Raw genomic sequence first — 18379 nt, forward strand, 5'->3', positions numbered from 1 at the left:
TTTGTTCCAAAGGGTGGGAGCCCCCACAGAGAAGGCCCTTCCCCTGGGCGCCGCCAGACGACATTGCCTCGCTGACGGCACCCTGAGGAGTCCCTCTCTATGAGAGCGCACGGGTCGGAGAGAGGTATTTGGTAGCAGCAGGCGGTCCCGTAAGTAGCCCGGCCCTATGCCATGGAGCGCTTTAAAGATGGTCACCAAAACCTTGAAGCGCACCCGGAAGGCCACAGGTAGCCAGTGCAGTCTGCGCAGGATAGGTGTCATGCGGGAGCCACGAGGGGCTCCCTCTATCACCCGCGCAGCCGCATTCTGGACTAACTGCAGCCTCCGGATGCCCTTCAAGGGGAGCCCCATGTAGAGAGCATTGCAGTAATCCAGGCGAGACGTCACAAGTGCGTGAGTGACCGTGCATAGGGCATCCCGGTCTAGAAAGGGGCGCAACTGGCGCACCAGGCGAACCTGGTAGAACGCTCTCCTGGAGACGGCCGTCAAATGATCTTCTAGAGACAGCCGTTCATCCAGGAGGACGCCTAAGTTGCGCACCCTCTCCATCGGGGCCAATGACTCGCCACCGACAGTCAGCCGCGGACTCAGCTGACTGTACCGGGATGCCGGCATCCACAGCCACTCTGTCTTGGAGGGATTGAGCTTGAGCCTGTTTCTCCCCATCCAGACCCGTACGGCTTCCAGACACCAGGACAGCACTTCGATAGCTTCGTTGGGGTGGTCCGGTGTGGAAAAGTACAGCTGGGTGTCATCAGCGTACAGTTGGTACCTCACACCGAAACCACTGATGATCTCACCCAGCGGCTTCATGTAGATGTTGAACAGAAGGGGCGAGAGGATCGACCCCTGCGGCACCCCACAAGTGAGGCGCCTCGGGGCCGACCTCTGCCCTCCTGTCAACACCGTCTGCGACCGGTCGGAGAGATAGGAGGAGAACCACCGATAAACGGTGCCTCCCACAGTTTACTGGCCGGATGCCCTTCCTAACACCATGCAGAGTTCACAGCACGTATTTTTTCTCTATCTAAAACTCTCAACCTTCTGAGTGAGAGGCAAGCATCTTCACCACTAGGCCACTCTGCACTCACAACTATACCAGAAACCTAAAATAACAACAAATATGCTCTTGATTTATTTCATTTTTTATTATGAAATGTATATGCCACCCAAGGGAAGACTCTAGGCCAGGGGAGTCAAACTCAAGGTCCGTGGGCTGGATCCAGCCTGCGGGGTACTTCGATCTGGCCCACGGTGCTGGTCTGGAAATAGCAAAGGACCACCCGCAGTGTCTCTGCTAGCAAAAATGGGGTGGGGAGACGCACTCCCCCCACAACTGCTTTTGGCTTCCAGAGTGGCTCAGGAGGCCTTTCAGGCCCAAAATGGGGCCTCCAGGGTGCTCCAGGAGGCCGTCCTTGACTCAGAAGGGATAAAAGGGAGGAAAAGTAAAATATTTTATCTTTCAGGCTTGCAGGATTCTGCCATTAGTCTATGTCAATAATTTAGAGTTCTAGTCTTCTTATGGAGTCAGTTTCTTGATCTGGTCTCTCTCTCATAAGTTGATCAAGTAGATCAAGTAAACATTAAAAAAACAAAATCACAGCAATGTACGCCTCCCTGTTTTTATAAGTTTATAAAACCATGTCTGCAGAGGTGCGTTTCCATGTCACACCCACCATGGCCACACCCACCCAACACCCAGTCCCGGCCCTCCAAGATCAAACCCAATCGTGATGTGGCCCTCAATGAAATTGAACTTGACACCACTGCTCTAGGCAGTTTACAAATAAAAGAAATAGAATTAAACATTAAAATATTATAATAATAAATATTAGCATTAAAATTAAACTTAAAAGGGGAGTAAGGTACACATTGGTTAGAGGTAGTTCATTAGCCATCTCCAGTATGTAGTCCCATAGAGGCCTCAGGCCAATTGGCAGAGCCTAGTTTATAAACTCTTTCAGAAAGCCAAGAGAATGGGTGGAGATCTCACCTCAAAGGGCACGATATTCCAAAGGACAGTGCTATGACAATAAAGTATCTATTTCTGGACCCCACTGTCCAGAATTCCTTGACTGATGGGGTTTCACAGTATGTCCTTTCTGCCAGCCTGGTTTGAGCAGGCCAATCCCATTGGGGTGAGACAGTTCCTCAGGTAATGTTAATAACACTTTATGGATCCATGCCATAAAAGGCTTTAAAGATAATAACTTGAATTGGACCTGGAAGCAAACTGGGCAACAACGCAGCTAGCGCAACAGTGGTGCTACATGGGCCACCCTCAGGGCCCCAAGAATGTCCATGGAGTTCGATTCTACACGAGCTCTAGCTTCTGAATATTCTTCAAGAGTAATCTTATTATGTGGAGTTCATTGCAGTAGTCCAGACATGGGATGATCAGGACCTGACTGACTGAGCATAGGGACTCCCACAAAAGGGCACCATTGGTGCACAATATGAAATTGTGCAAAGGTTCTCCTAGTCTTGACTACAACTTGCTCATTAAGCAGGAATCATGAGTCTAGATGAACCCTCAAGTTGCACACCATCTGCCTGGGACAGTAAAACCCCATCCATTAATTCATTTCCTATGTCTACTACTTGTCTTGTTTGATGTATGACTTACTAGTACTACAGTATAAGGCATCAGAAAAAAATATCTCCCCTAACACCTTCTGGAGTACATTACTTACTAATTACACAATAATTGCAGGACTCTTATTAACTTCCACTAAATCAGGAATGAGCAAGTGCTAAAGAGTCAAAAGTTGTAACCCAGTCTTTCAGTTTGAAGGACCTAAATAGGCCACCTGTTAACAGTGGTACTGTAACTGGAAATGGGACAGCTGACATTTTTAAGCCATTTTTTTTTAGACTAAGGAGAGAAATGACAGGCTTTAGTACCATTTCTACACTTAAACCCACCCAAAACCTGAAAAATGACCCCAAAATAATTTAATTTAATTTTGATGCCAAAATTAAAAATTTGCTTAACTTCTGGCTCAAGCTCAGCATGATGGGGGCCATCATAACACATGGCATAACACATTCTATCTATGCTCTAAATTTTAAAATATAAACAATTAATGTTAATAATTTTATTTATTTATTTAATTCAACTAGTGACTTACTTGTTCTATTCTATTAAGGTTAGAGTTAGGGTTTCCCAAGAAAAAAAAATACAATAAAAGAAAAAATATAAAAGACAGTACAGATAAAGAAAAAAAAAGAAACAAATAATTAAGAAACAACTTCTGATCTCCACTGCAGCTGTTACAAAATTATTATCCATCCTCCCTTTCTAAGATTATATAGCATATTTCTCTGTATCCCATATTAAACCATTTTATGTACAAATCCAAAAATCACCAACTCATTTTTTTCCTTTTTCAGCAAAAAGTCGAGATAAAACTAAGTACCATACTTAGTTGTGCCATCTTCACAATCCATTCCTCCTTAAACAGTTTATCCCTCTAGCTCCCACTATAGTAAGCTTTTCCACAATTTCTTATTGTATTTGTTGTACCTATCCTTCCTTCTGATGCAACTGCATCTCTTTCAGTTCTAATATTGTGATAAGTATATCTTTGAACAAAATAACTTCTGAATTGTTTATCCATAACAATGTTAATCCGTTATTGTAGGGCCCAGTCTCTTCTCTTCTTCCTGATAAAGAGCACAAGGATGTATTTCTTGGTATATTTCTTGCTACAAGTTTTGCAAACCTTGTATTAATTCTGTATAGGTTGTTCACTTCTGCATCCTATTTTTGCCTCCTTCCAAAATTTTTTAATAAGGCTTCAACAAGCCTCTAATATCATCATGGGGTTCCTCTAGAGCTATTCTCAGTCTAAACAAAAAGTCTTTCTCTCAAATTCCAGTAGTGCCAAATTATCCAAATCTTTTACCATTTCCATTTCTGTCTTATTTTCCAAATATTCATTTTTTCCCTTTAAACTGTTTAACTTCCATTCATCTGTATTACAGATTATTTCAATTTTTGTTCATTTTTTCTTCCATATTTGCAAATCTATCCATTCTCTTTTCTAGTGAAATCAGATCACTTTTATTTGATGCAGTCAGCTGCAGTTACCTCAGTCACTAATACTATGACTTAATGTTATGACATTCTTCCCCATATTTATAAATATTTCGTAAAGCCTGCCACCCTTCTTTTTTCTGTTATTTGCATATAACCATGATCTCCTCCTGTTACTTTTACTGCTTTTTTTTAGTTGTAACCATTTTTCTTTTAATTCTCAATCCAGAAATGAGACATAGAAAATAGAGGCTTTTTTCCTTAAATCCTTAACTTTTTAATCCCTTTAGCACTGTATACTTCTATATGTGGTATTTTACAGCTTCCAGTTTCCTTTGTCTCTTTATTTATGGAAATCATCCAATCCTCCTTTATAACAAGTTTAAATAATCCTTATAGGAATATATTATTATATTTAATTAGTTCAAAAGTACTTCTATAAACAATATTCCAAATTCAACTGTTCTTGTAATCTATTTTAAACTTTCTTGGTTTCCTTTCTTGGCAAAGTTTTAATTATTTTTTTATATCCATATCATTATTTCTTTACTTTTACATTAATACTTCAGGTTGAAGACACACTCAGTAGGTGGTTTAGGTGTTCTGCTGGTCTGAAAATCCCTGTCACTTAAAAAATGTTTCACTCTAATGTGCTCTAGAAAGAGGAATGAATGAATTCAATGTTCTTTAAGATGCGTCTGCCTGAAGCTGTGAGCCTGATCTTTCTCTCTCAGCTTTTATTTATTTTATTTAGTTTGTCAAGCATGTGTGAGAAAACAAGTATAAGTATGAACATAACATATATAAGTATAAACAGGTATAAGTATATACATAAGAAATGACTATGAATAAATGGGAACAGTAGGACAGGGACGGGAGGGACTATATGCATGCTGGTGCGCTTATGCATGCCCCCTTACAGACCTCTTAGAAATGGGGTGAGGTCCATGCTAAATAGTTTAATGTTAAAAGTTTTGGGGGTTTCAGGATCAGGGGTGAAGTCCAGCAGATTCTGACAGGTTCTGGAGAGCTGGTAGTGGAAATTTTGAGTAGTTCGGAGAACCAGTAGTGAAAATTTTGAGTAGTTTGGAGAAACGGCAAATACCACCTCTGGCTGACCCCAGAATTGGGTGGGAATGGAGATTTTGCAGTATTCTTCCCCAGGAGCAGGGTAGGAATGGAGATTTTGCAGTATCCTTTCCCTGCCACGCTCACCAAGCCACACCATGCCTACCAAGCCACACCCACAGAACCAGTAGTAAAAAAATTTGGATTTTACCACTGTTCAGAATGTAACAACATAGTCAGGTAGTGCCTTCCAGGCATCGACCACTCTGTTGCTAAAGTCGTATATTTTGCAATCGAGTTTGGCACAGTTTACTTTCAAGTTTTTATCTATTGTTTGCCCGTGTATTATTGTGATTGAAGCTGAAGTAGTCATAGACAGGTAGGATGTTGTAGCAGACAATTATGTGTCCTAAGCTTAGGTCAGACCGTAAGCGGCATAGTTCTAGGTTCTGCAAACTGTCCACAGAGTCCATCTTACTCATGAAGACCTGCCTACTGGAGCACAGGAGCCAATCACAAGGCTTCTCATCAAGAAAAATTCTGCAGGTCTGGGCTCACACAAAGCAAATTCCCAATAAAACATCAGCCTGGCACTCAGAATCTATTTTCTCAGAATCGCTATTTTATACCACCCAGGAATATTGGTGAAGGGTGGCCTCCTCCTACAAACTAAAGTTGAGAGAGAGGGGGGAGGGAGGGAGGGAGAGGGAAAGGAGAGAGAGAGAGAGAGAGAGAGAGAGAGAGATGATATATAGTCCAATTAGTTCTAAGTGTTAATGGCCACATTCATTAATAGCTAAATGTTTCATATCATTTTCTACATTGCATGACATACACAGTGTAATACTCCAGGTAAGTAGGCTTATATTAAGTGATACTAGTCCTGTTTTTCCTAAGTGCTATATCAATTCAAAATGGTAACTAATTACAGCTGTCACTGTACTTTCAGAGCCAATAAGAGGATTTATTCAGTGTTTCTGGATGAACACTACCCCATTCAATTCCATCTTACTTTATTTTATTCCATTTAATTCCTCCTTTCTCGCTCTTGTATTATCATTGATCAGCAAGATTATAAGATTAATACATGTGTTACGAAAGGTATAACAATATGCATAAATCTCAGTCCAAGTGCAGCTAAAGATTCCTTCCTTCCTTCCTTCTTTTCCTCGTGCAGCTCCTTGATTTGAAATTGTCCACATATTAGTATATCCTCCAACCTTAATTTATGTATTTGATTTATCTTATGCCTATAGTATAGGAACTTAGGGCAGCATACATAATGTTGCCTCCTCCTATCTATCCCCATAAAAACACCCCTCTCTCTGTGAGAGAGAGATGGACTGACCCAAACTGTGGGAAATACTAAAAAATACAATAAACCTGCTCCTTTGGTAGCTAGTAACAAAGGATTAGATCCCATTAATACAGAACTTTGAAAACAAAGAAGCAAACAAAAATCCAAACATATTGTGTTCAAACATGTTTTGGAGTTCAAAATGTTTTTAAAAAATCAACCCAGAGATTAATATCAATTAGAGATCGAAAAAATAAACCACATGTATTTATTAATTAGTTATTACAGAGTTAGGAAATTTGTGGTCAGAGAACCACTGATATTGAAGCTTTGACCATTGGACAGCCTCAAATACCCAAGCTTTAATTTTGTTGTATGTGTGAATGGCACCCAATCAGCCATCACTATCTTATCTGCATCTTGAGTTTTTATGTAGTGTATGTCAGCTACAGAAATGAGGACACAACCATTAATTCTCTTTCTGACTAGAGGGAATAATTCATCTCTATTCTTCTATGCGATGTTTCTAATGCATCAGTAAGAATTTTTTTATCTGTTTCCTTCAGGTTTTTTTATCTGTTTCAAGAAGATGTTCCTTCTATCTTTTCTCTGTATGTATGTATATATATGTACATTAAATGCATACAGTATTGGTCTATGGGGGTATGATAGGATATGAAGGATTTTCTTCAAAACTGAGTTTTTTAAAATGCAATCTCCATAACTAAATAGTGTGACATGAAATGTATAGCAAAATGGATCAGAAACAATTTCATTTTTATATATAGGTAAGAAAATTATTTTTGGAATAATCAAATCTGTTGATGGAGTGTAACACTTAAGAGTCAGACAAAAATCTTTCCAGACTGTGATCTGCATCAGCATTAGTATCATACAAGGCAATCATAATTTCAAGACAGATGTTCTGTATTTCTGATTAAACACTTTATGACCTAGCATGAGTATTCTGAAATACTGTAAAATATTTTTAAGCAATGTATATGAGCTAAATATAATTAGAGTTGGAACACTATAGGGATTAAGGCCAAGTACATTAATTACTTTTAACATACTCAGAATAGACAAATGTAGGATTTGGCTATCCTTAAACTTGCAAGGATTGCAGTATCTAGAAAATTAAAATGTAAATCCTTTATTTTTAGCATTTCTAAACAGTATTTTTAGAACAGTATTTCTACTGTTTTCATCCTTCCCTAAATCTTTTAATTTTTATATAGCTTTAATTTTCACATTATAGGACAGAAACATGCTACACAAATATTACTCCTTTCTGATACTCATTTATTTTGCTCTTTTAAATGTGAGGGTTTATTCCCATATTAATAAAGATGTCTAATAGCAAAACAATAATCAGAAACAAGGTGATCTCTTTCACCCACAAAAGCAGGCTTCTAGCCCCCTGCATTTGAAAGAATATAAGAACATGGAAGATGATTTTTCCATATTATCTATCATGGACATTCACAGCTATAGTCTAAAAATGGCAAAACCAATTAGGTGATCAAAGTCTGCCCCTGTTTTAAAGCTCACAAACATTGCAGGCACATAAAAAGGATGAGGTTTTAATCTCTCAATTATTCCCATCATTTTGAAGCCTGTGACCATTGCTACAGATACCCTGTTGTTTATATATTAGTGCCTCATTTAAGAGTAGAATACTCACTTGGATTCTTAAACTTCCTTCTAATAAACATTATTAATCAAAGTTCTGAAAGATTTGTTCTTTCAATTAACTTTTCCTGTCTAGATTGCTAGGAGGGAAATCTGAGACGAAGTACAGAGGACCTTAATTTCTCTTTTAATACCAAGCTAAAATAATCTTATTCTTTCAAGTCTTTAACAGAATTCATAATTAGCATTTTAACATCTGCACCTTTTTGGAGCTCTTGATTTTATTTGATAATGCTATTTTAGCTCTATTTCTATAAAGTCATATTATTTTTATACATTTATCACAGATTACTTTGTGGACCCTTTTAACTGGAAAACAGAATATTATTATTCAAAATAAGTACAAATTTAAAAGTCTGCAATGCATTCAAGCTTTGAACATGCTACAATTTTATATACATAATTCATGTATGGTCATTTTTAAAATTCTATTAGCAATTCTAAATCTTCTTGAGAATGAATCTATGTAAATTTAATGAAGATTAGATTTTTCAGATTTACCAGCATTTGATTGTATCTCTCATTTTACTCTCTATTGCCTTTCAGACTTTTTTGCACAGTCTGCTTTCAATTACAATTGCAGACTGGATATCACCGCTTTTTCCCATGCTGTACAGCTTACAGTCTGAGCATATCAGTTATATTGACTTAAATCTTAGCCAGAGGCAGATGAGAAGAGTTATCTTATTAGACTAAGTAAATATATCACTGGTTTTTTTAAACCATTGACTATGAAGTACTGATTATTGGTCTATAGGACTGGCAACTGTTAATATTTAATTGTGGGATATATAATTTTTAATTGAATTAATCATTAATGGGAGAAATCTGTATCAACAGATGTCAAATAGTGAAGAATAAATTAGGAATAAAGTTGCAAATTGCCCAGAGGCTTTTTTTCCAATTTATATCTTCAGGATGTAAATATTGCAAAGATGGAAATATTAACCCTTTACACCCTTAGTCAGTGTAGTTTTCAGTGCAATATGCATAAAATGGTATCCTCACCAGACTCAATTACAACAAGCTTTTATTTTACAGCCTCACTCTTTGAATTCCCTGCATTTCATTGGGAATTGGAGATTTGTGAATTGTAAAAATTTCAGCAACAATTATTTCTCAATTCAACCACCAAGTAAAGGAAAGGACACTACTCCAGCAGCAACTGACTTAAACTAAATGGAAAAACAATCCCTATATGGACATATTGACCTTTTTTTAAAGAGACCAGATAAGCAGGATATCTTTATCCAAAGCTACTTTGGAAAGCAGGACAAATTAGCACAATTTATTATTCACCTCTTCACCCACCCACCAATTCCATCAGGAAATGACAGCAGATAAAAGAATAATTTTTAGCATTTCAACTGAAAAACAATTCCATCTTTGAAATAATTTGTACTGATAAATCCATGATATTTCAATGTTTAAGATGGTCCATATTTTTATATTTGAAAATTAGATTCCTGAAAATATATTTTATTTCTAAATTACTGTGTACATTTAAAAATATTAAGAGATGTGTAGTATTACTGAATTCCATTTGATAAAAAATGTGATATTCAGAAATTAAAAATATAGCATACCTTCTTCAATGGGCTCAAATTTTGCAACAAGTTGAGATGCAATTGTTTCATCAGCATTAACCTGAAACTGTTCATGTCTGAGAAAATCAACAAGATTTGGTAGCGATAGTATTCTGTGGTTTGGAGAGTGGATTGTGAAGAGCTCATGAATTTCACATCTATGTGCTATAGCACGATATATTCTTCTAAAATCCTCTATAGTAATAGTTCCAGCCTTAAATGACTCACTTGTCTGGTTTAAAAGACAAAAATAATAAGATATATATAACACATATTAATAGAAAAAGGCTGAAAAACATTCAGCTACTCTTCTTAGATAATTCTTGAACCATGAAGGCATTGAGGGCCAACAGACCAATCTCTCTTTCTACTATTGTTGTCACCCAATCTTATAATTATCTTGTAAGATTGTTAGTAGAGACCACTTCACCCAAGCTCATGTAGAGAATTTTTAGCTGGCCAGTTCATCAAACACAAGTTATCTTCACTGGTTGGAAAAGATTGACACATGAAGTAGATTCCTCTGAATTGGAGGACTCAGGTAGGAGGATAGATTTAATAATTCAACCAAATTCAGTTCCTCAATCTTGTTTTTTAAAAACAGGTTCATATAAACTTAAAAATTAACATAAGAAAAATCCTCTAACAATAACTTAATACTAGTTCAGCATTTTATTCCAACAATAACCAGCCTCCTACTTTCAATAGGACATCAAATCAAGCAGTTACATAAGTGCTTTTCCCCCCCAAAAAAACAGAAATAGAGTAGAAAGCAAGTCATGTTTTAGACATTTCTCAATCTTTATGGAATGGGCTTCTATAGAGGGGATATTTTTTATTCCATGCCACTGAACAGCTTTATTTCAATGTATGCTGATGTAAAGTAGTATACTAATAATTATAGCCACGGGCTGCTATAAAGCAGACTTGTGAGCATCTAAGGTGACCAATACTTACTTCAACTTGTATTTGGTTATTATGTTTCAATTTATTAAATAAACAGGTAAATAAGCATGATACTGGGCTAATAACTTTTATTTATAAGCATTTAGCAAAACTTTCCAGTTCTTTTTCATTTTCTGCTTATCAACAAGTTGCCTATCAGTAGATTTTGTGCACTAGTCAGTTACATCCCCACCATATAAATTAAGATTACTGGTTGACAGTTACAGTATCTCTGCTAATTTATTTACCCACAGTAATCACAAGGATATCATATCAATTGATTATGTCCAGTGTTGGGGAGATTTTAACACTAATGGCAAGCAAAAAAGGAAAAAGAGTCAAGTTTATTTAGCTTGTTTATATTATTTCAGATTGTATTATAATATACTATATTTGTACTACAATGTATCAATTTCATATACACCCAATGAACATTGTCCATATGGTACTCTAACTAAAGAATATCCATTTGTAGCTAGAAGTAACTTATATGTTATATTCAGGCTAGTATTGTATATTCTACTATAAGTTACCCAGAAATTATGGCATCACTTCTTTTCAGGCAATGTTTAGTTTTCTCATCTGAATACCATTTCAGCTAGTCCTCATGGATATCACTGTACAAAATTAAACATCTCTTTAGAGGTTCACATTTTTCAAATTTGAAATGGGAAAGATGCCGCAGTCCTAACATGTATTTGGCAAATGCCCTCATTTCAAATCTTAAGAACCATTTCCTCTTTAGAATAGAATAGAATAGAATAGAATTTTATTGGCCAAGTGTGATTGGACACACAAGGAATTTGTCTTGGTGCATATGCTCTCAGTGTACATAAAAGAAAAGATACGTTCATCAAGGTACAACATTTACAACACAATTGATGATCAATATATCAATATAAATCATAAGGATTGCCAGCAACAAGTTATAGTCATACAGTCATAAGTGGAAGGAGATTGGTGATGGGAACTATGAAACGATTAATAGTAGTGCAGATTCAGTAAATAGTCTGACAGTGTTGAGGGAATTATTTGTTTAGCAGAGTGATGGCCTTCGGGAAAAAACTGTTCTTGTGTCTAGTTGTTCTGGTGTGCAGTGCTCTATAGCGTCGTTTTGAGGGTAGGAGTTGAAACAGTTTATGTCCAGGATGCGAGGGATCTGCAAATATTTTCACGGCCCTCTTCTTGATTCGTGCAGTATACAGGTCCTCAATGGAAGGCAAGTTGGTAGCAATTATTTTTTCTGCAGTTCTAATTATCCTCTGAAGTCTGTGTTTTTCTTGTTGGGTTGCAGAACCGAACCAGACAGTTATAGAGGTGCAAATGACAGACTCAATAATTCCTCTGTAGAATTGGATCAGCAGCTCCTTGGGCAGTTTGAGCTTACTGAGTTGGCGAGAAAGAACATTCTTTGTTGTCCTTTTTAATGATGTTTTGATGTTAGCTGTCCATTTGAGATCTTGCGATATGATAGAACCCAGAAATTTGAAGGTTTCTACTGTTGATACTGTGTTGTCAAGTATTGTGAGAGGTGGAAGTATGGAAGGGTTTTTCCTAAAGTCTACCACCATTTCTACGGTTTTGAGTGTGTTCAGTTCCAGATTGTTTTGGTTGCACCACAAGGCTAGTCGTTCGACCTCTCGTCTATATGCGGATTCGTCATTGTCTCGAATGAGACCAATCACTGTTGTGTCATCTGCGAACTTCAGTAGCTTAACAAATGGATCATTGGAGATGCAGTCATTGGTATACAGAGAGAAGAGAAGTGGGGAGAGCACACAGCCTTGGGGCGCCCCTGTGCTAATTGTACAGGTATTCGATGTGATCTTGCTTAGCTTCACCTGCTGCTTCCTGTTTGTTAGGAAGCTTGTGATCCACTTACAAGTCTGTTCCGGTACCTGTAGCTGGTTTAGCTTAGTTAGAAGAATGTCTGGAATGATGGTATTGAATGCTGAACTAAAGTCTACAAAAAGGACCCTTGCATAGGTCTTTGGAGACTCAAGATGTTGTAGGATGTAGTGCAGAGCCATATTAACAGCATCATCTGTTGATCTATTTGCTCGGTATGCAAATTGCTTTAGACTTAAGATTTACATATCTCTACTTTTGTTGTCACTTTAGGCTGCGGAGCATACATGCACGCATGCATGCATGCGCGCGCACACACAACACATTTCCAATCCCAAGGAACAGATTTCCAAGAGCATTTTGCTCTGTTCAGGTGTCAAGTTTAATTCTTTGTCTCTTTTAATCCGCTAAGTCTTTGAGTCAATCCTGGTTCAGAGACCTGGCTCAACCCAAAAAACAGCTATTTAGTCATATGGGAGAGGTTCCTATATACTAAAGTGCAATAGAATACAAATTTTGTCACTTCAAGACACATCTCTCTCCACACTTGTTAATATTCAAATTATTTTTTATTAAACTTTACTAATAATTTACCTGTCATGCCTATAAATACAAACTACTGTAATTTGAGATAGACAGATCTTTCCCTGCCAGATCTACAATTGCATAAATCTGCTTAATGGGATTTAAGTCTACGTAGATAAAGTTGGCTCCCCCTATAATTGGAGACTTAGATGATAAATAGCCATCTCTCTTTTGCTTTTACTAAATTCATGGTGGAAGGAAGAAAGGTGGCAGATGGCCCTTTATCCAATAGGTTTCTAATCCTATAGAGAAATAGGATCAGAGGCAGTTAAGGTCTATGTCTCCAAGATTGTCCTGCTACCCCACCCACCCAGTCCTGAACCAATCCTATATTTAAAAATAGCTTCAAAAACAGCTGGCTGGTATGGAGAGAAATTTGTAAAGTGCCAGGAGCTGACAAGCATTAAAGGACACACAAGTTGACATTAATGTTCCTGATATACCTCCTCCCCACCCCCAGTCCCAATAGCAGAGTTGGGCCAAGTGGCAAGACAATCTTGGAGTCTACTACTCAACAGCTCTTTGATATGGGAGATCAAAAACATTACAGATAAAGAGCGCTCTCTGCTTTATTTACATTCTGGTGACCAAGGGAGCAGGGAGGATTGCAAAAAGAAACAGGATATTTAGCCAGGCAACCTTTACCATTCAGGTGAAAGGCCATTGTTTGATCTGTAAGGTAGACGGCTACCTTGTTAAAGAGGACAGCCCCATCTACCCCACAAATCAAATGTCTTACTCTGACCAGTACCTAAACCCATGAATCTAGTCATTTGTCAAATTCAAATTCACCTCCTCCCTCAGCCCCTTTCCCATTAAAAAAAGTAATTTCTGGTTTTTATCCCACTAGCAAGTGATATTCAGTGAGAGGGGAAATCAACTCCCTTACTCTGTCCTGTGACAAAACTAGCCTCATTATTGTGGCAGAATTAGATTCAGCAAACAAGCTAGAATAACTTTCTGCTGACTCAAAGAATGGGCCAGGGGTGAAATCCAGCAGGTTCTAACAGGTTCTGGATAACTGTTAGTGAAAATTTTGAGTAATTCAGAGAACCGGCAAATACCACCTCTGGCTGGACCCAGAGTGGGGTGAGAATGGAGATTTTACAATATCCTTCCCCTGCCACGCCAACCAAGTCACACCCACAGAACCAGTAGGAAAAAAATTTGAATTTAATCCCTGGAATGGATGATTGTACTTTAATACAGCTATCTGTTGGTTTCAGCCTAACTAAATTGCATCCAGATCATAATTTTAAGGGTTCTGACAAGTAAAATATAAAGCAGTTTTTAAGAAATTCATCCCAAACTGATTTGATTATATTTAGCCATTTAAACAAATGAATCATATATCTACAATGCACTCAAATTATCTAGCAAAAACAGCAGCAATAGCCTTTAGACTTATCTACTGCCCCATAGTGTTTTATAGCACTCTGGGTGGTTTACAATGTCAGCATACTATCCTCAACAATTTGGATCCTTCATTTACTGACTTCAGCTGAGTCTTGAGCCTTGAGGATTGAACTCCAGACTGTGGGCAGAGTTAGCCTGCAATACTGTACTCTAATCATTGCTCCATCAGGGCTCCTATCTATCTATTATTATCTAGAAATATGGCTTTGATTTATTAAAAAAAAAACCCTTAAAAGCACATACTGTATATTTCTATGTGCTTCAGAAGGTAAGATAAAGTATGGCTCTATCATAACAAAATATTTTATTTCAGAACATATTACAAACATAAGATTTCTACCTCAAGGAAATATTTAGAACATTTAAATTATTTTTAAATTATTTAATTTTATCAAGTAGTAATATATTTAATAGAACAGAACAGAACAGAACAGAACAGAACAGAATTGAATTCTTTATTGGCCAAGTGTGGTTGGACACACAAGGAATTTGTCTTCGGTGCATATGCTCTCAGTATACATAAAAAGAAAAGATACATTCATCAAGAATCATGATAGTCATAGAGTACAGATAGCTCTTGACTTACAACCATTCAAACCAGTCTGTTTGAAGTTACAAGGGCACTGAAATAAATGTGACTTATGACTAGTCCTTGCACTTAAATCCTTCACAGCATCGCCATGATCATGTGATAAAAATTCAGGTACTTGGTATCCTGTTTGAATTTTAACAGTTGCAGCATCCTGGAGTCATCTGATCGTTATTTGTAACCTTCCCAACTGGCTTCCAATAAGCAAAGTCAGTGGATGTAGCCAGATTCACTTAATGACCATGTGATTCTCTTAACTGCAATGATTCACCTAACTGTGGCCAAAAAGGTTTTAAAATCAGATGCAATTATCTTTACCTTGCTTACAACCAAAATTCGGATCTGAATTTTAGTTGTATGTCAAGGACTATTTGTACTCAGAAGTGTAAGCAATCTATAAATACCGAAACCGCCAAACTTTTTTGACAGAACAGCTCAGTTGGTGTTTCTCTTTTAAAGCAATGAGGCTTCTATAGTAGAAAAGGTCAACAGTATTGTTACTTTAGTGGCTGCTTGGTGATATCACTGTTAACCACACTTAAAAAGACAAAGTTCACAAATTAGGTGGATTATGACTTCCCTCCAGAAAGAATACGCCAGTCTTTTTTTTTTTTTTTTGGCTAGCAAAGAAAGCCCGAAAGCCCTCGGTGTATTCACTGAGCATACACTACTCAACTCTCTCTCAGCATTGTGGCCCTGATACAAACTGGGTACCTCTATGATTGGTTTTACAAAAGGAAATTGAATTAGGGATACCTAATTAGGATATATGATTGGATATATAACGCTATTGTGTTAAATTAACTAACACAATTTAATAACCTTAAATTGTGGCCACTGCCAATACTGCTTGCATGATATTTCACCAATTTACCATGGATATTTAGTGTGCCATACATAGTGTATCATGTATGATAATTAAATATATTGCTGATATTTAATTATCATACATGGCATTGTAAGAGACACACAATTGTCCCACAAAATAATTGCCACTGCATCGAATGATAATTAATGAATATGATAATATGATAATTGCCAAATATCTAGCATGTTATAAAATTATCTTTAAAAATAAAATAATGTTAGTATTACTTCTAAAATGGTTAAATAATATTTTTCTCACCTTAAAAATGTATTTCACATGAATATAATCAAAAGGAATGTCGAAGTTATTAAGAAGTTCCAGGGTACTTTCCAAATTAATCTTTCCTTTTCTAAATCTGTCATGGACAATGCTTAAAAACCATGTAAATGAAAAGCTGGTTAAGGGAATCAGAAAGCAATATAAATCATACTTCTCATTTTTCTTTAGTGCCAAGTTGAAATACACATACCAAATTGTTATAACTGCAGAGATAACCTAGATATCTAAGGTAGATAACCTAAGGGGCGTGCATAAGCGCACAAACGTGCCTACCGTTCCTGTCCTATTGTTTTTCTTTTCTTCTTCCTATATATATATATATGCTTATACCTCCTAATATTTACTCATATATATGTTTATATACTATATAACCTTTCTGTATGATACTTACATATATTGTTGTGACAAAATAAATAAAATAAAAAATAAAATAAAACATACAGATGTCTGAATATATAAACCTATTCCAAGATGCTTAAAATAGGCATTTCAATAGGACAGCAGTTAAGAATACTTTATTATGTATATGGCAGTATTTTAAATGCTAAAAACCTCTGAGCCTTGAAAATCATAACCAAATTAAAAAAAAGTTACAGCCAGTGAATAACAAAAATGTATTTCAAAATATGAAGTTAGAGAGCCAATGGTTAATACAGATTGGAAAAGGGGAAGCAAAACCCATGCATTTTACATTAAAATATATCTTTATACACAGGATTAATCTATGACATTCAAATGATTCATTCCAAAATCCTGGCCTGAATTAATACATTCTAAATAATAGTCAGAAGTGCACTCTTAAACTTGTTGGTGATTATTTTCCCTGAAGCATATATTATGGCCATACTATGAGGGCCAGTTTGGTCTAGTGGTTAAGATACCAGGAGACTTATGAGTTATAGTCTTGCCTTATGCACAAAAGTCAAATGGGTGACTCTGAGCCAATCAGTCTCTCAACCCAACCCATCTCACAGGTTTGTGGAGAAAATAGGGAGTATTAGGTATGTTCACCACATTTAGTTAGTTATAATAAAGGTAGGGTAAGAAAAATCTGAAATAACTAAATAATCTAGAAGACAGCAATTCCTTTTTCTCCTCCCATTTCAGACTGCAAGGCTTATTGTTTGATTATTAAATTTATGTCTCTGTTTTAGAGTATGGAGATAAGGAATGTAAGTAACCACCACCACCCCAGTTGCAAGTTTCTAAAAAAAGCTCTGCAATCAAAGCAATAAATGATTCCTTAGGCATGAAAGGCAGAAGCTGACTTTGAATTAATCACTCTTTCAGCCCAACCCACCTCACATGGTTGTTGTTGTTTTGAGGGAAATAGGAGAGGAAAGAGTATTTTATATGTTGAGATTATATATAAGAAATGCAGCATTAAAATCTAATAGCAGTACAAGTAGTCATCAACTTACAACCACAATCGAGCCCAAAATTTCTGTTGAGTGAGACATTTGTTAAGCAAATTTTGGCCCACTTTTCGATCTTTCTTGCCCCAGTTAAGCGAATCCCTGCAACTGTTAAGTTAGTGACACAATTGGTAAGTGAATCTGACTTCGCCATTGATTTTGCTTGTCAAAAGTTGATCACGTGACCCCAGGACACTGCAACTGTCCTAAATATGAATCAGTTGCCAACTGTCCAAATGTTGATCACATGACCTCAGGGACACTATAATGGTTGTAAGTGTGAAAAATGGTCATAAGTTGCTTTTTTCAACACCATTGTAACTTTGAACAGTCACTAAATGAACTGTTGTAAGTCAAGGACTATCTGAAATAATTCAGGTCCTTGGAAAGGTCTGGCTATGGGGGGGGGGAGCCAAATCCAGTCTAAACAGCTGGCTAATAATAATAGTACTCACTTAACAGGTTGCCCAATGCTCCTTCTTCAAAAGGGAAGAGATTGGTAGGTATTTATTCCTGTTAAAGAGGGATAACAGTACAAGGGAGAAATTGTCCTTGACTTATGGAAATTGAGCTCAATATTTCTGTTGCTAAGTGAGACATTTGTTAAATGAGTTTTGCCCCATTTTGACCTTCCTTGCCCCACACTTAAGTGAATCACTGCAGTTAACATGGTTGCTAAGTGAATCTGGCTCCCTCATCGAAAGGTCATAAAGATGAGTCAGTTGCCAAGCATCTAAATTTTGACCACATGA

At 36.9% G+C, this 18379-nt stretch overlaps 1 protein-coding gene across 1 annotated transcript in view; it reads right to left on the reverse strand.

The window, feature by feature from the left end:
• Positions 1 to 18379, reverse strand: part of LOC131202586 (1-phosphatidylinositol 4,5-bisphosphate phosphodiesterase zeta-1-like) — a 79923-nt gene that overhangs the window by 49367 nt on the left and 12177 nt on the right. The window contains exons 2-3 of the mRNA XM_058191691.1: positions 16192 to 16327; positions 9683 to 9914 (exon numbers count right to left, since the gene is read on the reverse strand). Of these exons, the coding sequence (XP_058047674.1) occupies positions 9683 to 9914; positions 16192 to 16327 (368 nt within the window). The remainder of the gene's footprint in view (positions 1 to 9682; positions 9915 to 16191; positions 16328 to 18379) is intronic.

Source organism: Ahaetulla prasina, chromosome 7 (genome assembly GCF_028640845.1).
Source record: "Ahaetulla prasina isolate Xishuangbanna chromosome 7, ASM2864084v1, whole genome shotgun sequence".
NCBI lineage: Eukaryota > Metazoa > Chordata > Lepidosauria > Squamata > Colubridae > Ahaetulla > Ahaetulla prasina.